This window comes from Eucalyptus grandis, chromosome 10 (assembly GCF_016545825.1).
Source record: "Eucalyptus grandis isolate ANBG69807.140 chromosome 10, ASM1654582v1, whole genome shotgun sequence".
Lineage (NCBI taxonomy): Eukaryota > Viridiplantae > Streptophyta > Magnoliopsida > Myrtales > Myrtaceae > Eucalyptus > Eucalyptus grandis.
In genome coordinates, this window is record NC_052621.1 from 9,452,951 (window position 1) to 9,477,909 (window position 24,959).

The 24,959-nt window shown below is 38.5% G+C and overlaps 2 protein-coding genes across 6 annotated transcripts; one reads left to right on the plus strand and one right to left on the minus strand.

Annotated features, from left to right (window-relative positions):
- Window positions 1-497: 497 nt before the first annotated feature.
- Window positions 498-11,299, minus strand: LOC104421589. 4 transcript variants are annotated; one of them, XM_010033588.3, is made up of 8 exons: window positions 10,881-11,299; window positions 9,481-9,888; window positions 8,595-8,668; window positions 8,103-8,501; window positions 5,975-7,346; window positions 4,356-4,477; window positions 1,834-1,975; window positions 498-1,372 (listed from the first exon to the last, which is right to left on the minus strand). In XM_010033588.3, exons 1-8 carry the CDS (start codon window positions 11,056-11,058, stop codon window positions 726-728), a joined length of 3,342 nt encoding a protein of 1,113 aa, XP_010031890.1. In that variant the 5' UTR covers window positions 11,059-11,299; the 3' UTR covers window positions 498-725. The 4 variants fall into 4 exon arrangements, with proteins under 4 accessions (XP_010031890.1, XP_010031894.2, XP_010031892.1 ...); XM_010033592.3 differs by lacking the exon at window positions 10,881-11,299 and having other exon boundaries at window positions 8,588-8,668; window positions 9,481-9,540; XM_010033590.3 differs by lacking the exons at window positions 9,481-9,888; window positions 10,881-11,299 and adding an exon at window positions 8,942-9,137.
- Window positions 11,300-13,592: 2,293 nt separating this feature from the next.
- Window positions 13,593-24,193, plus strand: LOC104421590 (alanine--tRNA ligase). Of its 2 annotated transcripts, XM_039303444.1 has the most exons (24): window positions 13,593-13,821; window positions 13,885-14,111; window positions 14,414-14,652; window positions 15,339-15,479; window positions 15,912-16,058; window positions 16,303-16,455; window positions 16,892-17,021; window positions 17,193-17,289; window positions 17,478-17,598; window positions 18,226-18,285; window positions 18,673-18,723; window positions 18,806-18,901; window positions 19,158-19,259; window positions 19,791-19,913; window positions 20,344-20,487; window positions 20,577-20,648; window positions 20,785-20,860; window positions 21,152-21,294; window positions 21,391-21,499; window positions 21,589-21,776; window positions 22,546-22,635; window positions 22,975-23,157; window positions 23,245-23,424; window positions 23,835-24,193. In XM_039303444.1, the coding sequence occupies exons 1-24, from the start codon at window positions 13,688-13,690 to the stop codon at window positions 23,904-23,906; spliced, it is 3,078 nt and encodes a 1,025-aa protein (XP_039159378.1). In that variant the 5' UTR covers window positions 13,593-13,687; the 3' UTR covers window positions 23,907-24,193. The 2 variants fall into 2 exon arrangements, with proteins under 2 accessions (XP_039159378.1, XP_010031895.2); XM_010033593.3 differs by having other exon boundaries at window positions 13,593-14,111.
- The last annotated feature ends 766 nt before the right edge of the window (window positions 24,194-24,959 follow it).

Below are 24,959 nucleotides of genomic sequence, written 5' to 3' on the forward strand. Positions count from 1 at the left end.
TGGCTTCAATGTGTTTATTTAAGTTGGACAATTTTCTTTGAGATCCAAATCCATCGATCATGGATCCACCTGTTTGATGGAACTAGACATGAGTCATCTATTGTATTTGTAGCCTGAGTAACAAAATATTTAAAACGCCTTAGAATTTACCTAGAGATGACTTGCCGCATTTGATGCTCAAAATTAAATTCATTCTCTTAGGTGAAAAGGACGTCATTCGACACCGAACAACCGGGATGCCTTTTACCAAAAAAAAAAAAAACAAAAAACAACCGGGAAGCATAGCTGCATTTCTTACCTGCGGAAGACCGTCTTTTTAAGCGATTTTGGTATCTTGAATGTCGGCTCCACTCATTCTTCTATTGGAAATTTATGCGGCTCAAATAGTTGTGGGAAATTGCTCGATTAAAACTCCAGTCATTCACGACGAGTCGTATGTAGATCGACAGAGAGCTCACGAATGACTAGTTGGTTATAGAGAGAGAGAGAGAGAGAGATACCTCAAAACTAGCATAATGCTATATCTACATGTAAACCGACAATTTCAATAAAACTAAACATCCGAAAGGTATGCCCGAATGTGATCTCAACGTCTCTCTGGGGACGTATAATCAAATACAACTAGGAAAAGACGCACCCATCTTTCAGACGCTCTTTCAAAATTCCTATAATGAGCTTTCCAAAGATATCCCGACAGAAACTGGATGGTACAACAAAGCGAAAGATCATGGTCTCGGCCAAGTAAATTCCTTCAGTGCGTCCTCTTTGATGTTCCAAGCTCCTTTATCAATCTCATCGAATAGCTGGTCCCAACCCCAGCTTGCATACCCCAAGAAAAACCAATAATCAGCGACGGATCCATTTCCTGCCCTGAGTTCATCGATCTCTCTAATCGTCTCCAGCTGGTCAATGAAGCGTATCCCAGGTAGGATTTCCAGGTACTGGTTCTTATCAACTCGAGTTAAACAGGCTAAAGGCAGTCTACGATTCACAAGGGGCCCACCCAGTGAAAGAGGTGCCTCCTTAAGAAATTCAGACCCTTCTTCCAGTTCATGCAGAAGATCCCAACTAATAGGCTTGTTGATGATCAGACCTTGAAACCCAGAGGCTTTATCCGCTTTCACAATAAGAATCTGGGAGTTATCAAATGGGTGCATGCCAAGAAGTTTCTCAGTGGCGACAAGGATGGAACCCGCCACCACATGGGAAGCTGCTCCATCTAGGCCATTCGATTTAGGCATTTTGGTCCGACTGTACTTGACTGTTCTGTCTGCTGCCGTGTTTTGAAGCAAAAAGTCTTGTAACTGGTCCTTTGGTGATGTGCTGAAAGAATTTTGACCCATGCCATATTTTGCAGGAGTCCAAAGGATTCCTATGAAATAGGGAAAGAAGGTTTCTAGTCAGTATAAACGTTTCAACCAATCTACAAACAGCCAACATGGTAAATTCTGAAAAATGCAGATTAAGTGAGGTAGAATAACAGTAAACAGAGTTGAACCTTAAGTTTTCTTAACAAACGAAAATGGGAACATATAGCCCAGAAAGTTGTGCAACCCTTGCTGATATCATGAAGAAAAGAGGATAGAACTTGATAATGGATATTCTGCAATTATTGGAAACTTCGTTCTAAGAATAATGGAAACGGTCAATTTCTGACAGAAAGTAAAATGGTCCACACGAGGCCATATACAGAAACTGCACATGCTCACAAGGAGCATCTATTTAATTCTCAGAATAGGGTACCATCCTGACAACTCATCCATCTTCCTCATTGAATAAACACTGCGATGTCCTACAGTAGGTAGAGCTCCCCGCAGGAAAAGAAAGCATTACCCTTCTCGTTGATGAGGTTATGAGAATAACTTCCATGGTCAGCTAAGAATTTGACAATAGATGCAACCGCCATATCCCCATCATAAGACACAGGAGTTCTATTTTCTGCCGGAAACAACATCAAAGCTGGGTAACGTTCTCTCTGCATATCCCAAATTACAAAAGTGAGTCTTGTTGTCATGGAACATTTGCAGACCATATTGATAGCTTCTTAGCAATAAAGAGCTAATAAATCAACATATTGAACCTAAAAAGACTGCCTGCGACTAGGTGAGAGGAATCATCCACACAAGGAAGCAAATTTTCAGAAGAATCCCAAAGTCGCATCTTGCTATTTTGCCCCTAGACTGGGTACCTCTTTCCAAAGGAAACAGATCATAGAGTAATATATTTCGATTCAGAATGCACATCATTCTAGGTTTTTTGGGACCACTAATCTATTGCTTTTGCAAATCGATTAAGTTAAGCTCATGCTTTTCTAGATGCAGACATCATATTTAATTTGATAAAAACTAGTTATTTCCAAATTATTCACAGAGCTTTCTGAAAGATCACAATGCAATGCCTGTGCTTTGGCTCACTTACAATGACAGGCCTCTCATTGCACCAAAACCCTCCCAAAGGTATTAATACGCCCCCTTTTGTTTCCTGAATCCACATTTGGTCTGGATGTATGATCAAATGGGATATTGCCAAATAATAGCCAATACATCTTTCATCACAGAAGAATGGTACAAAATTTTTACACAATAAGATCGTTGATATGATGTGCAAAAATACAGAAAATGGCTGTTGAGATTCTTGAGGGATCATTTACGGATCGTTGAGTATCAAATATGGCTCCATCAACTTTGGATAAGCTGAACGCAGAGTGGTGTTGTAGTTTAAAGATCAATAAGAAAAGGATGGCCTAACTTCACTCAGAATTGTTTAGTTCAAATTAGATCGTTGATATGATGTGCAAAAATACAAAAAATGGCTGTTGAGATTCTTGAAGGATCATTTATGGATTGTTGAGTATCAAATATGGCTCCATCAACTTTGGATAAGCTGAACGAAGAGCGGTGTTGTAGTTTAAAGATCAATAAGAAAAGGATGGCCTAACTTCACTCAGAATTGTTTAGTTCAAATTGGTAATTGGCTTCGCCTCAGACCTTCCTTTCAGTAAGTAGTTCAGAGATTTTTTAAGGATAATATCCTTGCAAGAAAATGCTACCGGGTCTTTCTTTTCTTTATCGAATAAAGGAGTCTTCTTGAATGTTTCACTATGCAGATTGGCTCATGATTTGGAGATTGAGGGCCTGAATGGTAGATGAAAACATTTTCAGTATTTATTTTCATTGTGAACATCAGTATCATAAAATACTAACAAGTTCTAAAGTCTTCTAGAGCTTTCAACCTTCCTTTGAGTTGTTGGTTTCTTATGGTACTTATGTTTTCAATCTTCATTTTCACTCTAAGGAACTTATGCTTTATCACATAAAAAAATATGCACTGATTTGGTGCTCAATGGATTTCTCAAAATACACCATTAGACCTTATCATGGGGCTGATGGCCCATAGGTGGTCAAGGAAATAGGCCCATTTAGGCAGGCCTGGCTAATATTTTTGCACACGTCAATTTTAGGGCTGCGCCTGCACAGGAGATTTCAAGCTCAGATTGGGCCTTCCCTGCCCCGCCAATTAGTGTTTTAATTTACTTAAAAATACTTGCCCACTATGTCTTAAATATCTATAGCTAAAAAGTAAAATATATTTTTACAACCAAATTCAAAATCTAGCATTAGGACTCTAGCACCTTACTTTGTCTCATCTGTCCCATTACTAAACTCATATGCCCTTTCCAGAGCTTCTCTCTCTCTCTCTCTCTCTCTCTCTGTCTCTCTCGGACACGCACGCACCCCCTTTCCAATGTCATCTCATGCATACACCACCCTCCTCTCTACACTTCAAAAATATTGTTCAAGTTTTCTTTTTCTATTTCCAATTTTAATTAGCCCAAAAACTTGGGCAGGTCTGAACAGGCCCAGGCCCCACTGGTCATTTGCTGGGCAGACCTGGCCCCAAAAACATGCCCGAAATATTGGACCTCAGTGAGCCAACAGCTTTATCCTCTAGGTTAGGCCAAGTCTGAGCTCGTTGAACAATCTGGTCTATATGCCATTTCTATCCATAATTTGAGGGACAACACTGAAATATTATCTCAAGTCAGCATAACATGAATGAGTGTGCTCAAAAGATCTGGCAAAATCGATGAGTCTTGAGTCAAGCAAAGGTAATCATCATAATTTTGCCAAACTTCAATGATGGCTCTTGTAGTACATGCAGTTTCTTAGATGTCCATAGGCAGTTTTTGCAACCCCATTTACATCAGAACAATTGACAAAATTACAGTATAAAGTAAAATCTAGAGATGAAGAATTGAGCAAATAATTTCATCAACCAAGAAAAAATCAAGATCATTCATCTAAAAGTAGAGGTAATGAGAAAAAAGCAATGAATGAACGTCAAAAAAGATATACCTGGTTTATTGCTTTGAAAATCAGACTGCAGTCAGTCATTGTGCAATCCATCAAGAAAACGAGAGGAAGCTTTTGAGCCATATCCTCCATGTTGTCTTCCATATATGAAGAACTTCCTAAATCTGGTAAAAGTTACACATTTTTGTCACTCAAAATATAAACCAGGTGGAAATTTATTTCTGAAAAAAAAAATTAATTAATAGTCTTGTCCTATCTTGTCACTGGAAGAGTTTTACATAGTCCCTCCACAAGGCCCCGATAAGCAACACCTTAGCTTAACCTATAATGACATCCTAATGATGGTTAACAACCATCTCATTGGGAAAAAAAAATAATAATAATTTGCAGGTTAATATACCTATATGTTATCTTGCCAAATAATGCAACAGATTTCAACAACTATACAAAAATTTCATATATTTAAAGGCAGAACCGACAAATATCAATATCCTAACCACAAAAGACATGTATGAATGTATGCATGCATGCATTTCTATGTGTGCATATGCATGAGCACAAAGCCAGTAAGCTTCATAAGAAGTTAGTAATATCTGTCCAATAAGTGTACCCTTATGAGTTGAATACCATATTATTTCTGTCCGATAAATGTACAAGGCTTAACCCTAAGCCTATATATACTTCTTTTGATCTCAATAACAACAACACTCTTTACCAACAGCAATTTCCTTAGGTGCTATTAAACCCGACGAGTGGTTACAGTAACGGTAAAAGTGCAACATATGTGCTACTGTTGTTGAAATAGAATTGCACCATATCGGCTATTAAGTTGTTTGGTTTAGGTAATAAAATAGATATATTAAGTTAACAAAAGGTAATGGCAAAGAAATGGGAATAAATGTCCACAAAGCCCTATCGCTTTCTCTAATAATCTGCCAATTGTAATATGTCAACCTTGAGGATAGACAAGTCAAAAACTCAAATCCATGTCGATCTCTGATACTTATTTCCCAATTCCAAGTATCATAGTAAACAATCATAAGGGAAACGTGATAACCACATCTACAAATCAATTCAAGTGTGAATTCTAATAAGATGTTGTGATATATGTTGACTAAGATGCCTAAAGAAAGGGGTGGTACAAAACTCTCTCCAATCATGCCATTAACCGGTAAGTTACAAATTATGGACATTATTCACATGCAAACTTAACCAAAAATAACTGTGGGTGATGTCTATCCTTATATACCACCAATCAAAGATATGGTTGGAGAGCATTTCCTCCAACAGAGTTGAAGGAAAACATAGCCCCTGAAGGAAATATTTAACATTCTATTGTAAAACAAACTATTTCCAATATTCAGTTTGCCAAGAAAATCCCTAATATTCATGACTTAACCAGAGGTTACTACACTTGAATTATGGCGCTTAAACAGATCTGAGAAGCCACTCTAAAGACATGGATTAGCTCAGGTCCACCCACAAAAAGGCCAATTATGATCAACAATGAACTCAGCCGCACTTAAATGTCCAAACTTCCACTTAAAACACCAACATGCTTTTAATTGGGTAGCTCATGGCATGTCATTGCAAGATGAAAGAGATGCAGAAGAAAAAGGTGATGGAGTTTGCCTAGTGAGAGCAAGAAAGTAGATACTCACCACTGCTGAACTGTGTTTGAGCATTTTGAAATTTATGAGACAACATGTTCATATAACCCCTCAAAGCTCGATGTACTTCACGAACAACTAGTTCCATTCTCTGGCAAAGTCCACACCAGCTATTGCTAAACAGGACCAACATATCCTTCCGCCTAGCAGGTGCAACATTACCAATCTCAGAGTGATTAAATCCAAAAACCAGCTCACTAAAAGTTTTAGCTGCTATCCGTGGTATAGAATCAGCCTCATGAAAATCCAAATTTACGAATGGGGGGCGAGCAGCATCCCGAAGCATTGGTATCAGAGACTCAGAGTGCTGATATGGGAGAAGACTTCCATTCAAATACCCATTCACGAAGTTAGCCAGTGAAGTGTAGCTAAAATGTGTCTGATCTGGGAACAGATAGTGGCATTGCATAACGGGATCAATTATTACCAAGGATGGAACCTTCAACCCTCCAGTCAAGGCCTTCAGCAGCTGGTAATTACCATCCAAAAAGTAAAATGAACCTTCCAAGCCTCGTGACTGCAGCTGTTCCCTTAATTTATCCACCTTTGACAAATGTATTTCATCCACCCCGGCATCTTCAAAATTATCAAGTTCAGTATTGGTAAAAAATTGCTCACTTTCTGCAGATGTTAAGTCATCGCTCAAATTAGCAGTGTCTATCTTCTCTTCATCGTGACGTAAAAGTCCTGAACCAGTGGGATTCATATTTTCTCCAAGTCCTGCAGCTGATGTGCTCACAATATCCATTACTTTCTCCTGGTCCCGATCAATCTGATTTACAAGGTCTTCCTTGGAAAGTTCGACTGTAGCCTGGTTAGGCTGAATTTCTGTCTGAGGCGACAATGGATTTGCTATTTTAATCTCAAAATCATCAGACAGAAGTTGGAAGCCTGCCTTCTTGGCAAGTGAGCTCAACTTGGCTGCCTTGTTTTTCTGAAGAAGATTTTCCAAAACCTCATGCAAAGAACTTGCTTGCACATCAGTAGAGATCTTATCCAAAGTTACATGCTTTTCCTCATTCACTATCATGATAGACACCTTATCCCCTAATTTTACACTCTGAGCTGATTGGTATAGTTTTAACTTAGGATGCCTAGATGTACTTCCTGGTGCTTTAGGGTGCCTAGGCATGCTTCTTGATGACAGATGTGAATGGGCTGAAAATTTTCCCAGCTCTTCTTTATTCTTTTCACGCATATGAACGGGAATATGGTACTGCAGCGCCAGTTCTCTAAAAGCATCAAGAGCTTCCTTACTCTTAATTCTAGTTTCTGATGAGTCCGATGACCTATCCACAAAAAGAAGTATCGATGGCTTATTTGCTGGTAAAGCAGGCCCTAAGTTAGGCTCATTATCTTCCAACTACAAAAAAGGTATTTACATTAATAAAAGGAAACAAAAAAAAAAAGGAAACATGCTGCGACTAAACTAAAACACAAAGGAACAATGCACAGAGTCTTCTAGGCCTAGAAATATTAAAAGCCATAATAAGTATCTGGAGCTTCCATAACTTGAGTATCTATTTCAGAAAGAACTTTCTGTATTTGCAGAATATTCAAGTTTAATGGTTGTTTCAGAATGAAGCCAACATAGTAGATCAAGAGGAAATTAAAGACTCAATCAAGATTAGGGTAAGGTAGTAATCGGTCCTTGGGAAATTTTGTCCTCTTTTTAAAAAAAAATCATTAAAGTCGAAGTCGACCTAAACTAGCGAGTGATTTGATTTGAAAATAAGGACTAGCTCAACCTGGCCACAGTCATAGGGCACGTGATACATAATCTCTCCTGACAATGCATTTTAACACGCTGCAAGAGTCTCCACTTAGCATGACTGGAATCTATTATTACCTCTTCTACAACAAAGATGTGACTACTCTAATGCTCAGGACTGCAACTTGCCACCCAGCTCTATTTCTGAGGCCTGAAAAATTACATATGACTAATATACATTCTATTCATCTGGAATTTTTTCTCCTTGATAAACTTGGTCTATGTCATAAGGAGTGCCTGAGTTAGTGCATGTGTGTGTCAAGGATCTTAAATGTTCAGCTAACTGAAGCAACAAGTGGTGCAGAAAGTTATAGAAGATCAAGGATGACATCTTAATGGAAGACTCACTTCTGCAACTGCCGGATCTTCCATCTGCAGAAACCTCTCTAAGTCCTCCTCTTTCTTGAGATACTTTGAGCAACTGGGACATCCAGCATAATGTATCATTGCTGACCATGAATTAATTTCTCCAACCCCCAATGACAAAAGTAATGATCTATTTGTAATCAGACCAAATCTATGCCTCTCAGGTGGCAGAAAAAACTCTCTTGCAGCCATCGTAAACTTGGAGAAGAACGATTCAAACTGTTGAAACTCTCCAAAATTACATGAGACTCCAAGCCCGTGCCTCTCGTCCTCAGTGCTGTCTGTGGTAGAACTATCATTGACCAAGCTTGATTCCCCAAAAGAAGGGATCCCATAGAATGCATTTTGGACTCCACATTGTGCGACACCATTTTCCAAACTCTGCCCCAAAATACACAGGGATCATTAGAGAAACTTGTTGATTTTTCTTTCACAAAGCAAAATCAAATTAAGTGCAAGTAAAGTACCAGCCACCTTCTGCTTCTTGCTTGCAATAAATGTCGACATACTGTCTGTCTTTTCATGGTAATTGGCTTCAACAATATCCCCTGTAAAGTTCAGTTCTATTAGTCTTTAGCAACATTTCAGAACATTGTATCATATATGAGTCTGTGGATAAAAAATTAATGTCCACACAAGCCTGATATGGGTTTTCAAAATCAACTTACATAAGTGGCTAAAAAGAAGGGCTGAGTCCCATCTTAACCTCTAACTTAGTGTTTTTGCAATGTCTCTATATCTTTTTTGGTGTAATCAAGTCCTTCCGACAACTAATTGACACATGGTGAACATGCAGCAGGGAGAAGAGAGAGAAAGAGTACCAGACCATCAACCACGTCAATTTTTGCCACATTAGAAAGTTGGATGGTTAAGCAACAACTGGTGACGAAAGGACTTGATCACACGAATTCAGCATGACATGTAACAAATGGCACCAGAAGGACTCCATACCACTACAGAAATAATTAGATGGGGAAAGTTTAAAAGTGCTATAAGTTAGGCAACAATAAAGGGATGTAACCACAAAATTTCTCATAAATTGGCGATTAGATAGCACCAAAAAGAATAATGGGAGAGGCTGCCCTCAGAATGTCAGGATGAGTGCATGTCATTGCCAAGCTCCCTTTGCCTCTGGGGCCAAAGCATACAGTGACTGGTTATAAAATACAAAGTAATGGACTCAGACCATGTTGGACAAATATAATTTATAGCACAGACAGAATCGATAAGGATTATCCAAGTAATATTGACTATTCAACGGTACCTTGATACGGCAATCAGCATGTTCACTCAAAACCAGGAAATCCGTCTATTTAAAACAAAACAGTTCGTTTAGCATTGCTAACAAACATAAACATACCCTGTGAGACATAACCATGTTCAGTACCATTCTTCCTCTCCCTAATCAGCAATTCTGGAGCCCATCCACAAAATTCCAAAAGAAGTAAAGCTCTGTCTGTCGAATCAAGGAAGCTTTTCAAGTCTTGTTCGAGATTGATAAGTTCGAGGGGAAGATTTTCAGGAGGAACTGTCAAATAAGGACGAAGTGACCACAATATATTCTGTGCCCGAAGTCTTCCATGATACTTATAAGATGTAGAATGGTGATAATACAGAATGGTGGTTTCCTGGGAAGCACCTATAGCATCCGCCAGCATCTTTTCCACATTTTTGTACATAAACATCAGCCTCAAAGAGCCAAATTCTTCTTTCCTTTTATGGAGCGAATGAGCAATCTCTTTCATGAGGGATCGAGACTCACCAGACCCTACATGTGAAAAGCTGAGATGAAAGATCTACAGAGAGGCTGTGTCGTAGTAGGACCTACTTTTACCCCTACAACCTAACTTATTTCAAATCTTTTGAAAACGACTCGGCCATGTGAATATAATATGACAAGCGACAGTCACGGGTGTGGTGACTCACTATCATAACAAGCATGTCATGCTGACGTTTTATGAAATCATCTCGACACCACCACACCTTCATAAAACTTTTAACCACAAAATGCACATAAGTTTCAAGTAAAAGCAACAAAAAAGGTCAAAGACAATGTGCATCAACACGAAATGGTAATACAATGAGGCCATTTGTGTCCACCACCCTTCTCACGGAACTATACATTGACGTCAGCACTCATACAGCTCATTCAGTCCATGAATTGTTTTCTTTTTTTTTGTACATCCGGATATTCACCTCAACCGATAGCATCCGCAACCTGCACGTTTTTTGTTTCAAAACTGAATGTGCAATATCAAGATATCTATCAAGTCGGACGCACACACCAATCACCATGCCCCCGATAACTAGTCAGAACGACGCAGCCAAAGAGTTCGACATGAAGCCATTTATTCGACAATGTAAGTATTGCGAAGCTGTAAACTGTCATGCGGACTAGACATAAATTATGCAAGGATGTTTGCTACGAAAAACCATGCAATACAAATTAATGAAACGAAACTTGAACCGACTCGAAATGAAATAGCCAGCCAATGATAAAACTTGCACTTCACCAATATCACTGAACATGCTAAACCAATCTGCTGAAAAACTCAACAATAAAAAGGCACGAGAATATCCAACTATTTAGCTGCATCATTAGACTCTCCGCCATAGAAACCGTCAATCACAAACTAAGCTAACACAGAGAGCGCCATGTGAGGATCGAACCGAGCTCTCCAAACACTCGAGCTCGGCCGACGAAGGACTCGGCACGCCGACAATAGGCGTTTCGTCGATGTCCGCTCGTAGGGAACTCACATGGAAGAGTGACGAGGAGGAGGACGTGAGGGTGGTGCCTGATCTGAGAAGAGAAGTTCTGCTTGGTGACGAGCCTCCACTCGGCGAAGCCGCCGGGGTCGGAATCGGGCCTCGCCGGCGACGCGGCGCCGGCGAGGGCGGACAGGAGGAGCAGCAGCAGGAGGAGGGGCGGCTTCATCGGAGGCTCTTCGGGGACGCGATCGGCGACGGCGAAGTGCGGCGAGGTCTCTTCGGAGCTCGAGAGGCTCGAATCGTCTCTCCTCCCCTGGTTCGCCTTGGGGGTTTTCGGCCGTCGCGAGACTGCGCAAGAGGAAGAAGAAGAGGAGGGAGGATCCGGCTGCGATCCGCCGGCGGTCACCGAACCTTCGACGTCGTTTGTGCGTTTCCGATGTCTGTGTAATTTTGTAATTTCATTTTCGTCGTAATCCTAATACAAATACAAATGGGTAATGACACAAATGATCTATTGATTTTAGTTCTAATTCTCGAATTTTTAATTTATTCAATATAATTTATGAACTTTAGTTCAACATACAATAATCCGTTTAATGTAGTCAATTTAATCCTTATTATACAAAAATATTCAATATTATTGTTATTATTAAATTAATTGAATTACTATTTTGAATATTTTTGTATTATTTAAAGATTACATTAAATATCAGTAAAAATTCATGGATTACATTGAATATTAAATTAAAATTTAAGAAATTATACTTTTACATTAAACCAAAGTTTAAAGACTATTTGCGTCATTATTTCTTTTATAAATTATCGTAGATTGATAATATAGATATCTATTAAATTACTGAATTTCCATATATTTCGGTAATATATCATTCTTTAATTTAGAAAAGCATCCTCTGTCAATCGAAAATTTAAATGCTTTTTATGTTGTGAGATTATTTAAGTAGTGCCATTCTTTACGCTTGACACTAGTTTTTTTATCCCATTTGTTGCGAGAAATTTTTTTTTTTACTCAACAAAAATGACCCTTAATGAAACGCATTAAAAAACTTAGTATTTAGTTATTGATGATGAAAGCTATTTCTCATCAAGCGAATTTTGTATAGGCTTAAAGACGATTGAATGCAAAAAAGTATGGATTTAACCTTCTACAAAAGTTAGAGTTTGGTAGGTTCAACTTGATTTTTAATTCACAGACCTAATTCGATTAAGTTTGGAGCTATTCATTTAAGTCCATCTAGAAAAATTAGAGATTTAGATTGATTTTGTTTATGCATTTAAGCGGTGTTCCTTGTATAATGATTCTTTTTCTCCACAACCTTTTGAGACAAGTAGTTATAAAAATAAGCAAGCAATTCACATAGAAGAACCATTTAGAATTTTTTTTTTTTTTGGGTCAATACCATTTAGAAGTTGTCGATGCATATCTATTAGCAATTAATATTAGTTAACCGACAACATGTGAATATAATCTAATAATTTATTTTAGAGAGATGTACTTTTCAAATCCATTTATGCACAACCCAAGAGTGATCTAGGCTTATGAAAAACTACTCTAATTGACAAATTGAGTTCAAATGTGAAACAACTTACTAATGAATATTGTGAAAATTGGAATTCACTCGGCCAAAGAAGAAAAACAACCGAAGTAAGAAATGTTTTCTATATACCGGTCGATCTAACTAAGTGATTAGATATAAAAATAGGCATTAATTTGGAACAAATCAAATAAAAATAACCACAATAAATAATTATTAAGTAATAATTACTGTGATCAATTTCCATTAATTGTATGGATAGTCATTAAATAAACTGTGATAAACTTGTGCTTGGGAGAAAAGACTCGAAAAATTGATTTGGTGAAAGATTAATTCATGCTAGATCTTGGAACTTCAAAATTTTTTAGAGGTTTCATTTATATATAGAAAACGACTTCTGTTTTCAAATTATATAATGGTGGGACTCATCTGAATAAGTTGAAAGAATAAAATATTTGCGGATATGATATTCAGAGCCAATTTCACTAGTTAGCCCATTGTAAATAAGTTAAGATCAATCATCAAGAAACTAATCAAACCAAAAGTCAATTTGCACATTAATTACGTGCTAAAGGAAAGAAAAGATATTCACCCACTGAGGCGCTATATTTACTACAAATGAGGGACCCTCGTTGTAGACCCATTCAAAGCATCAGGCTTTGTTGGGCGCAAACCACTTGTCATTTTATAATAAGGAAATTATTTTCTATAAACTACCAAATAAATGAAAACCAATTACTTTCATTGAAAATAATTTCTACAGATTTCCTTTTATAATGAACTTTTCAATGAAATTGCATGACCAACCAATTGATCTAACTCATTAGACTCGAAAAGTTGACTTCCGCCAAAAGATTAGATCATGCTAAGGTTGTTCTATGGATAGAATTCCTCAAGAGTTCCATGTTTTCATTTATACATACAATAGAATTTTTGACCTAGATTATACGACAATCGAACTAGTGCTAAGTCGGTTTAAGAAAGAAGAAAATCATTTTGAGCATACGTGGAATCAACTTTCATCATTCGAAATGATAAATCAATGAAAAATATTTTAGAAAAATATTTTTTTGAACCATTTATTTTTCTGCTGAAACGAATAAGGATTTTAGTAAGCGGAGAAGGAATCAAACGTAAAATCACTTTATAAAAGTTAAATTAAGGAGAAGGAAAAAGGAGAGTGAATATATCCGTCCCAAAGGCGAGGAAGAAGATTGGAGGGTAGGGTTTTGAGTGGCGAACATGTTCCCACGATAAAGCGCAGCGTCCATTTGCGAGCCAAAACCGGAGAGAGAAAAATGAATGAGCTTCCTCTGTAGACGACGGAGCCCCGCCACCGCCTCCGCAGCCCCCGCCGTCGCTCTAACGATCCTCGCCGCCTTCTCCCCTTCGAACCTCGCCGCCCGCCTCCTCCTCTCCTCCTCCTCCGCCTCCGCCTCGGCCTCGGCCGCTCCTCCGATCGCCGCCTTCCGGTTCCACTCGTCCCCGCCGGCGCGAGACTCCGGCCCCGATCGGGCGCCGCGGCCGCCGCAGCAACCGCAATCCCCTCGCGCGAAGTCGCCTCGTGGTGTCGCCGCCGCCGCCATGCCGCAGGTGGAGGAGAAGTGGCCCGCCAGCCGGGTGCGAGACACTTTCATCAAGTTCTTCGAAGGGAAGAGGCACGTCAACTGGCCGTCGAGCCCGGTCGTCCCCGTGAACGACCCGACCCTGCTCTTCGCCAATGCAGGTGCGGCGTTTTTCAGAGATTGGACTCGATCGGTTTTGCTTTGGTCGCCTTATTTGTGAAGATTCTCGTCGCTTCTCCCAATTTCTCGGAGCAATTTCGCTTTGCCGAAACATTGGGTGCTTGTTTATGATTAGGAGACACGATTGTATTTCTGTTTTAATCAATCGCCCTCGTATGATTATCAAAAGTTAATCTTTTTCCGCTCAACACGATGGTGTTGTAGGACCAACCAACCATATGTTTCATTGAGTATGTAAAAAGGGCATTTCAGGATTTGGGTCTGCATTCTGTGCTTTTGACAGGAATGAACCAGTACAAGCCAATATTCTTGGGGACAGTTGATCCGAGCAATCCCTTAGGTAAACTGACGCGTGCTTGCAACACCCAGAAGTGCATCCGTGCTGGTGGGAAGCACAACGATCTCGATGATGTAGGGAAGGACACTTACCATCACACCTTCTTCGAGATGCTCGGCAACTGGTCATTTGGGGACTACTTCAAGAAAGAAGCTATCGAGTGGGCCTGGGAACTTCTCACGGAGGCAAGTGCTTCGACAATAGCTACATTTTTATTTTTTCTTATTATTTTCTTGGGCAGGCATGCATTTTAATACAATGTTGTAGCAAGTACCTTTTGTTGTTATTTTTAGGATAGAAACTGTTTCAGCCCTTACAGTCAGGGAACTCCTTATGCTTTAGATTTCATGAAGCTCTTCCCCCAGGGACATTTAATGCATATATACTCCTCCATGTTCTTTTCATCTGCAGAATTCTAGTCGAGACTGTAAAAGTTCCTGCAAATATGCTGCGTTGTTATCCGATTTCTTATACCTATTTAGCACATTTTTTTGGATGTTCATGGTCCGTTCACTTTCTCTCGTGAAATTACAAGATTGTCAAATGATGGTTTATTATTCCTTGCTCGAGGAAGAAGTCAATGTCTTTTCCCTATTTATCATGTGAGGTTGAGTCAGAAGGCCTAGAACTTGTCAGATGTGCTTTTCACACCTTTGTGGCTCTAGGACTTAATTATGCTATTTCTTTCTGCATTGCTCATGTGAGACCAAATTCCAGTTTTACAATACTTGAAGATGTATTATTAACTGAGCTCCTTCCGCCTCAGTCATTTAATGATTGAAGTTTCTTAATTTAAATGAAACCATTCGGAAATTATGTATTCATTTGTATAATCTGCTTGCTCATCATTTTTCCACCTGTGGTCTCACAGGTTTACAAGCTGCCAAAAGATCGAATCTATGCCACCTATTTTGGTGGTGATGAGAAAGCTGGTCTTGCTCCTGATGATGAAGCTAGAGCCATGTGGCTTAAATTTTTACCTCCTGGACGCGTCTTACCTTTTGGTTGTAAGGTTTGTCCTCTCTGAGATTTAAAACGTTGGTTTCATTCTTACCTGTTATGCCCGATTCTGAGTATGGGCTTGTTTGTGCAGTTTGTTGATTTGATATATCTGTCTGCATGGAGGAGTGTTTTTGTTTTCTATATGCATGCATATGGCAGCATGAACTGATAGCCATTGATGGAAGTCGCATGTTCAAGCTGATGATTCTTGTTATATGTTCCGCTAGTTCAACGATCTTGTGCTTTTTCTTTGATATATTGCAGCTCTAAAGACAAAAAAAAAAATAAAAAATGGGAGAATCCTTGTATGCTTGCTTTTATTATGTGCAGCCAATTATTTTGCTTCATTTTTGAAGGAGACATATCCGTCAATTTTACATACTGTTCCATCTATGTTCAAATTTGGTTACTCATCTTGTTATCCTTCTTACAACTTTAATAGGACAACTTTTGGGAGATGGGTGATACTGGACCTTGTGGGCCTTGCACTGAGATTCATTTTGATAGAATTGGTAATCGTGACGCTTCTTCCTTGGTTAACAATGATGATCCTACTTGCATTGAGATATGGAATCTTGTCTTCATTCAGGTATGAGTTCCAAGAAAACCACTCATTGATCTCATACATCTTAATGTCTGCAGTAGGATGACGTGACTTGTAATCAGTGCTTTGAACATTAATGATAATGCTACTGCAGCATGTCCATAATGTTAAGAGAGGCTGAAACTATCTGCCATTACACGTTATGCTTATTGTGTTATGTATTTTTATTGATGTATTGGCATTACTCTCTCTCCCTCTCTCTTTCTGCTCATATGTTACTCTCTTGTAGTTCAATCGGGAAAGTGATGGCACCCTGAAGCCTCTACCTGCTAAGCATGTTGATACTGGTTTGGGTTTTGAGAGACTGACCTCGGTGCTTCAGAACAAGATGAGCAATTATGACACTGATGTATTCATGCCTATTTTCGATTCTATCCGACAGGTATACAACTTCTCAGCTATTTTTTCGTTAAATAGGATTTGATGGCATATGTTGGTTATTGGTCATTCTCTCAGTAGTCATTATCTATGTGTAGAACGCAAGATGTTAAAATTAATTTCACGAGTTCATAATTTTTTAAGAAAAATGTTCATCATTTTATTTTGTTTATAATATGATAGTGTTATTCATCAGTTAAGAACTGGATTTCCAATTCCGACTTGAGTACATTGCCTATATACTAAATCTTGCTTGGGATTTTAAAGAACCACTAGTCTTATGCTTTTCTACCCTTAATAGAAAAAGCATGCATTTAATGGTTCTCTGCCATTTCCTGATGAGAGGATCTGTTTCGGGTTTCAGCTTTCTGACCTATGGCTATATTATTGCTCAGACAGTTTTTTATTTGAGTATCTATGCTCTTCCAACTTTTGTGTAGGTGACTGGAGCTCGACCATACTCTGGAAAAGTTGGAGCAGATGATGTAGACAAAGTTGACATGGCTTATCGGGTTGTTGCTGATCACATTAGAACTTTATCATTTGCCATAGCTGATGGTTCTTGTCCAGGTTGACTGCCACTGCTTAGTCTTTTTTTTTTCTTGGGGGGTGCATGTTTCATTATACCCTTGCCTAATTCTCTCCGCATCTTTCTTGGGATAAAATTAGTGTGCCCTAAGTCTGAAAACTCTTTATGTTGCCTCTAATAAACAATCTAGCAATTCATACTGTATTATGCAGGCAATGAAGGTCGTGAGTATGTTCTTAGGCGTATTCTACGTCGAGCTGTTCGTTATGGAAGTGAGGTTTTAAAAGCCGAGGAAGGATTTTTCAATGGGTAGGAAAGGATATTTGTTTTGGACAATTTTGCAGTTACATGTATCCGTCTGCTCCAATTTTTAAAATATGAATGAGCTTTTTTAACTTGTCTGGGTATTTGATGATGCGTTGCACTTTCAGCTCTTGGTTTTTGTAGTTTGCAAGTTCTAAGTCGCTATACTTTGGTTGTGAATGATGGCAAATCAGTCTTGTGAGCATTGTGGTGAAAGTGATGGGCGATGTTTTTCCTGAGCTGAAGCAACATGAATTGCGTATACAAGAGGTAATTGCAGATGAGGAAGCTAGTTTTGGGAAGACTTTGCTCAAGGTTAGTGAATATTAACCTTAAAAAAGGGGTTCCAGTTCTTAGTACCCCCTTTTTCACCGGTTATTGTTCTTTCGGATCTCTAGAAGTCTTTTGCACTATGATAATCATTCAATTATACAGATCTGGCCCAGTTTTAAAAGTACTTCAAATAAACTTTGCTTCCCAAATACCCTTATGATTGCCAAGAAAACTGAGCTTATTTTCACATGCCTTACTTAATTGAGAATAAAAGGAGTTCCCGCTTTCTGTTATATGCTCTGCATTAGGAAAATTCAGCCTTTTCCCCATATGAGGTTGATTATATAGATCCTTCTGTGGTTGGGACATTGTAAGGCGTCCTGTTTTGCCAGCCTGAAATAAAAACGTTTCATCAAGTTCCTGCTAGTTTAGATGTGAACGTCTCTGCAAAGCCTCTTAGGCCTGCCCCATTCCGTCCAAAGATTCTTCCATGAAATTTTTATCAAGAAAGCTTTCCAATAGTGTTGTTTCACGTGCCTATTCTTCCCTAAGCATTTGCATACTTCAACTGTTTGAATTTTGCCATAAATGATCATGCATATATGATTTTTTATTTAGATATCCTAATTAGATATCCTAATATATTGATTTGTTCTTATTTGCCATTAGGGAATAGAGAAATTTAAGAAGGCTGCTCAGGATGTCCAGGGAAAGACATTGAGTGGACAGGTACACCTTTAATTGTATAAGTAGTTGGTAGTTGTATCAATGCTTTTCTCCTCTAGAACAGATTTCTGAAATTTTCCACTCGCTGAAATCTTACTTGTCATTCTTATTTTGTCATGTTCAATTGTCCAGATATTTTTCTCACATGAAACTATTTAGACTTGTTGTTTTGAAGGCATTGAAATATACTGATGTTAATCTGTCGTGGTTGCTTTCTCTCTGTCCTCTATCCGTTTGTCCTTCTTCTTGCCATGCATCCCTTTTTCTAATATGTGGCTCTCTTTATTAGTATATGACTCTAAATTAAGGAGTTTCTGTTTGTCTGTATATTATGTTGAATTGATTATCTTGAACCAAGTTATATTCACTTTCATTTATCATTTTTTACAGGATGCTTTTGTTCTGTGGGACACATATGGATTCCCACTAGATCTGACTCAGGTATTGAAAGTTTATGTTTTCTTTATGCTTGAACTTGTGCTTTCTGGTTGTTTTGTGCCCTGACCTACTGTACTTAATCCAGCTTATGGCTGAAGAGAGAGGTTTGCAAGTTGATGTAGAGGGTTTCAACAGTGCAATGGATGAGGCAAGAGAGAGATCTAGAAGTGCCCAAAATAAGGTATTGTCTGCTTGTGCTTTGTTATATATTGCTCATAATGGTCTTAAGTCTTCCGAAGTGGTCGGCAATGGAGTGAAAAATAATGGAGTTTTGTTAAGGCGGTTAACCACCTTGTTTTATGGAGGGGAGTGGGGAGTGGAGGGTTTGTTTTCTAAATTTCTGGTTGAAATTGAATTTAATACTGTGAAGGAAAAATGAGTTAAACTTATAACCATTTGTTAGTGGTAAATAATTTTTTGACTGTGGATATATACAGCAAGCTGGTGGTGCTATTGTCTTGGATGCTGAAGCAACCTCTACATTGTCCAAGAAAGGGGTTACTAAGACTGACGATTCCTTCAAATTTATTTGGTTCCAGGTTAGTTACATGGATTTTAGGGCAGGATATATCATTTTGCTAATAGTTTTATTTTTGTATAAAATGAGCCATATAGTGGTAGTGAGTGTTTTGGCTTTACGATCTGTCCCTTTTTTTTGGGCAAACTCTAAAGTAGTTGCTGCTGCTAAAAGAAGCAAATTCTCTCTTTCATTTGACATAATGAGGCAGTTGATAAAAGATTAACCAAGAGTTTTTTTTTTTTTTTTAATTACTCACTGAATCTGAACTTAGTGTTGTTTTTGAAGTGTGAAATGTTTTATGAAGTAGAGAAGCAAGTTTTCTTTATGAGTGTTTCTGTCTCTCTGATTGTCATTTGAATATTAAGATAAATGCAGCTTCTATCACCTCTCCTTGAGTGTGATCTTGAGCATTTGCATCGACTAATCTAAGCTTTGACCTTTTTTGTTACATTTCACTGGATAGAACATAATTTATCTATCTATATAAAACTTGGGATCAGGAGCTGGAACTGTAATATGTTTTCTCTTGGTTTTTTATTGTTCATGTCAGGACCACAAGAGTGTGATTAAAGCCATCTATTCTGGTACTGGATTCCTGGAAGGTGCAGTTGCTGGCGAAGAAGTGGGCTTAGTTCTGGATAGCACTAGTTTCTATGCTGAGCAAGGTGGTCAGGTATTGTGTTGCTCACAGGATCAATTATTGGCTTGTTGAGATCAAATTGGCGACTCGTGCCCTATTGTTGGCTTATTTCTTTTGAATGATATGATTGACCAGTGTGCATACTTGTATAGCAGCAAGTACGACTTTTAACTTAGGTTGGCTCTTAGAAATAAGCTTTTGCCTTTGTGGTGAAAATCTGCAACAGATTTGCATGCTCATACTTTTTCACAGATTTAGGCTGAGAAAACCCATACTTGTAACATCTTTTCTTTTAGCTGCTTGCCTGTATCTAATTCACCTTTTATAGTTTCACTTCTATTTCTAACATACCTTCTACATTGTACAAAATAGCCACGTGTTCGTCATGATTTAATTTGCCATGCATAGTTTGATTCATATTTTATAACATACCTTCTTCATTGTACTAAATCATTGCCTGTAGATTTATGATACTGGAGTGCTTGATGGGCCTTTTGGCACCTTCCAAGTCTGTAATGTTCAACTTTTTGGAGGTTTTGTTCTTCATATCGGTTCCCTATTGGGGGAGAGGAAAAAGTTGAATGTTGGTGATGAAGTCATTTGTAAGGTATTTCCACAGTTAAATTAGTTACTACTTTGTAATTTTCCTATGTCACGTTTCGTCTGTTTTGCTCATTGCTTTTATACAATGCGCAGGTGGACTATGAACGGCGTCAACTTATAGCCCCAAACCATACCTGTACACACATGTTGAATTTTGCACTCAGGGTATGCTTAATTTCCAAGTGGAATGGAGCTAGCGAATTCCATTTGATTAATTTTCAAATTTAGATACAAGCTTATTTGTGTTTCCTCTCCTTGTATATTCGAGTATCTGATGTTTGTCTTCTCATTGTGAATTCAGGAAGTGCTTGGTACTCATGTTGACCAGAAAGGATCCATCGTTCTGGCTGAAAAATTGAGATTTGACTTTTCTCATGGTAAGATATTGTTGATTGGAAGGAAAAAAACAGGAGATACTTTGATAACACAGAGATTCATTTTGTAAAAATCGGGGACTCTTGGCTTTTCACTTTGAAATTTTGGTATGCGGAGAGACCCAGTCTGACGTAAATGCCAATTCTAGACATCCTAGACTCCTGTTCTTGATTTTGTAAATGGTTTGGCATTCCCTCAGTACCTTTTATATGAATTACCACTGTATCAGAAAAAAAGATAGCATTGTCAGGAAGCTACTTGTGTCCAAAAATAATTTATTTAAACTTGAACAGGTAAGCCTGTGGATCCTGAAGTTTTAAGAAGAATAGAGTCAATTGTTAATGAGCAAATAAAAGCTGAATTAGATGTATATGCAAAAGAGACACCACTTCCCGATGCCAAGGGGATCAACGGTTTGCGAGCTGTTTTTGGGGAGGTTAGTTACATAAGTTTCTTTTTTTCTTTTCTTTTAATTGGCTCCATTTTATATTTTTTTAGATCACAGTTCATTAATTTTCACTCTTGGTTACAGATCTACCCTGATCCAGTTAGGGTTGTGTCTATTGGTCGAAAAGTCGAAGAACTATTAGCTGAGCCAGATAATGAAGAATGGCTATCGATTTCGGCAGAACTCTGTGGAGGTAATTTTGTCTTGTATTTTGTTCCTTAGCGTTAAGTTCAGGATTTAGATTTATGTATAAGAATTGACCTTTTCATTTTCTGTCTATAGGTACTCATATATCAAATACACGGGAAGCTAAGGCATTTGCTCTTTTATCTGAGGAGGGAATTGCTAAAGGAATCAGAAGAGTAACTGCTGTTACGGCTGATTGTGCTTTTAAGGCAATCGAATTGGCAGACTCGATTGAACAGGAAGTAACCGATGCATGCAGAACTGAAGGAAGCTTGCTGGAAAAGGTTTTTGTAGAAGCATTACATACATTAGGCATTTGTCCAAGCAATTCTCAACCAAAAGTTTCTTTCTTTTTGTCATTCTCTCCTAAGCATATCTGGCCAATTATTCCATGTTCTTATGCTTCACATGTTTAGTATGAGAATTGTGGTGCAGTCTTCACATATATTGTGTTCTGGTTGCTTGTTTCGTATTATCATTTCAATTACTGTCTATGTGATTAGTTCTTCACCTGCATTCAGTTTGGAAGGATGCAACTTTCATGCTTTTTAGATAGCTAGTAATTGACCGATCTCTGGTTTTTCTTTCTTTTGGGCCAAATTCTTCGTACCTCCCGTGCTTCTCTGGGCATTAACCTATGTTCAAGTGACACCATAAAGATCACATCACTGAATATCCATCTAGGGCAGTCCTCTCCTGCAGAACAAACAACAGGACTAGATTGACTTTATTAATATTAAGCAGATATGAGATATAACCGACTAAGTTGTTTGAATCAGGGTTTCTTAAATGACATCATCAGTGCCATTTCCCATTGTAGAGGCGAATCAGTGCACCTATCACAGAACTTCTAATTTTTCATTGTGTCTATCTACTTTCTTGGCCATAGAGATGTCATTTACGTCATGTGTTTAAAATGGTGGAATTTGTTTCCAATCGCAAAGGATGTTTTTGTTGCCTGAAACTCCTTTTCCCTGTCATCTCATCTGTAGTTATCATATATGTGATGAATCTGTCGATACTTCCACTGATTAAAGCTTCTCATCCTTGCAGAAAGTAGCTTCCTTGAAGAGTCGTGTGGATTCGGCAGCTATACCTGCAGCTAGAAAAGCCGACATCAGGACCAAGATTGCTGCTCTTCAGGTAGAATCTGGCCACTACCGGTCTATTTATGCAGTCCTTTCCATTGGTTCAAACTTTTTTTTTCCTCATCGTGTGCAGTCCTTTCTGTGAAAAATTAAAAACGAGTAGTAGATTTGTAAAAAGGGATTGACTATGTTCAAGTTGAATTTGACTTTGGATACCATGTCTAATTTGTTGATATTTATGTTGTGAGAGCTAGGTGATTTGAAACTTTTGCAAATGATTGTGATTTTCATTTTGGCAAACATTTCATGGGCAGTATCAAGGACTTTTGTTTTTGAATAGGTAATGAATCGATTAAGTACTTTTAATAACGTTTTGTTAATGGCATTCTCTCAGTCTGAAGTGAGGAAGGCACAAAAGAAGATTGCAGAAGCAAATACGAAGAAAGCTGTGGAGGTCTCTTTGGAGACTGCTGAAGCTGCCATCTCTGGTGGGAAGGGATTCTGCATCTCTCGGGTTGATGTTGGTTTGGATGCAGCTGCTGTTCGTGAAGCTGTTGTTAAGGTCCTGGAACAGAAGGTATCAATATTTCCCCTGCTGATCTTCAAGGATACTTGTGTTTGCTCCCGCTAAATATGTGACGTCGCTTCAATAAAAAATGAACAGGGGATCTCAGCTATGGTTTTCAGTAGAGATGAAACTACAAACAAGGTAGTCGTGTGTGCTGGTGTGCCGGAGAAAGGTGGGAATGCTAAGCAGTTGGAAGTATCACAATGGTTGGAAGAAGCGTTGGGGCCACTTAAGGGCCGATGCGGTAAAGGAAAAGGGGGTCTTGCCACAGGCCAGGTAATGTGCTTTTACAGTCTTTACTTCAATTTATTGATGCTGTGCTAGTTGACATGCGAGTCTTCACTGGTCCCAAGAAATAAAAGGGCGGTATGCTTGGAATAGAGAACGATGATGTGTTAAAAGCGAATAAAATACAAAAATTACTTAATTTTCTTGAACCTTTGGTGTGGAAGTAGTGCCTGGAATCATGGGGCTTAAGCTAGGAAAACTGAAGTGGCTTAAGTTTGCTTCACTTGGGCATTAGCTAGAAGTGTAATTGCACCGATTGCTTTCTTCCAAATGTAAAATTTTGGTGCTGAATGTTGCGTTATCTTCTTCCCCAGAATAATTTGCATTCAATTGTTATTGGACCCTGACCTGATTATTCTGTCACGAGCTTTAACTCTCTATGCTGACTCATTTGTTAGGGGACGGATGCTTCACATCTAGACGAGGCCATGAATCTGGCAGTCTCATTTGCATCGATGAAGTTGAGATGATGGCAGATTACTTGAGGTCAAGAATCGCTGGTAGACAACTGAATTCTTGTACGGTTACTATAAACCTCTTGGATGAAAATTAGTGGGGAAGCACTACAGCTGGTACATGCTTCATAGGGGTTCTCCAGGAAACAAGTTTTTCTTCATTACTCGATAAACTTATGCAACAGATATACTTGTTTATTCAAAGCGTTTTCGTTTCCCCAATGAACTTTTGCTGGTGGAACATGACTTCACGTGATTCCGACCCATTGGCAAGTGGCATATTAATCAATATATACACGTAATACCATTTTGTTTTTTCCTAAAGCTTGTAGACTTGACGCTGCATGATCAGGATCGAATTTTAGACTTAGCTTTCTTGGAAACCATGTGGACATTTAGTTTAAGAAGTATTATCCCGTGGTAAATATTGCTGAGAAATAGACGGAAAAAAACGGAAGAAGCTAAAACATCATACATTGTAGTTGTCTATGACCGGTCTTGGAAATCAAATGAGTTGATTGCTCTCTCGTCACTCGTCAGTACCGAATAGGAAGACACCAATGGCATCTTTGTTAATTGCATAAAACATACGTCATTCACATGACAACCTCATATCTTTTCAAAGGGCATTTGCCAGATTACAACGAATTGCGCGCGTTGCAAAAGTAGAAGAGAAAAGGTACTGCTGTAAAAGAGACTAATTGAGACAGACTTCAATTTGACGAGGTAAATACACATTTATAAATTCCTCAATTTCCTACTATCTACAGTTGTTTTTACAGCTGTACAATTCAATTCAGTTATTCCAATCGAAGGTGTTGCCAAATATAGCAGCTTACAGATTAATTATTATTCAGATTCCTAATTACTATACCGGCCTCCCCTCCTCTCTCCCCGACCTTGAATTCTTCTTCTGCTTTTCAAATTTCTTCTCTACAGTTTCTTTTATTTTAGTGTTTCAATGGCCTTATAGGCGCCACATGGCTGCCATGTAATAGCCAGCATGACACTCGACAGCCAGGTCAGCGCTTCAGTTAGATTCCGTTAGATTTTTCAACAAAATAATCA

Excerpts from the sequence above, each read along its gene's own strand:
- LOC104421589 (XM_010033588.3), bottom strand. The coding sequence starts at position 11,058 with ATGAAGCCGCCCCTCCTCCTGCTGCTGCTCCTCCTGTCCGCCCTCGCC. Across the intron at positions 8,669-9,480 it reads ACATGGTTATGTCTCACAGG|GGGATATTGTTGAAGCCAAT; the intron begins GTATGTTTATGT and ends TGAACTTTACAG. Across the intron at positions 4,478-5,974 it reads TCAAACACAGTTCAGCAGTG|ATTTAGGAAGTTCTTCATAT; the intron begins GTGAGTATCTAC and ends AACTTTTACCAG.
- LOC104421590 (XM_010033593.3), top strand. The coding sequence starts at position 13,688 with ATGAGCTTCCTCTGTAGACGACGGAGCCCCGCCACCGCCTCCGCAGCC. Across the intron at positions 21,500-21,588 it reads TTCGGCAGAACTCTGTGGAG|GTACTCATATATCAAATACA; the intron begins GTAATTTTGTCT and ends TTCTGTCTATAG. Across the intron at positions 23,158-23,244 it reads TTAAGGTCCTGGAACAGAAG|GGGATCTCAGCTATGGTTTT; the intron begins GTATCAATATTT and ends AAAAATGAACAG.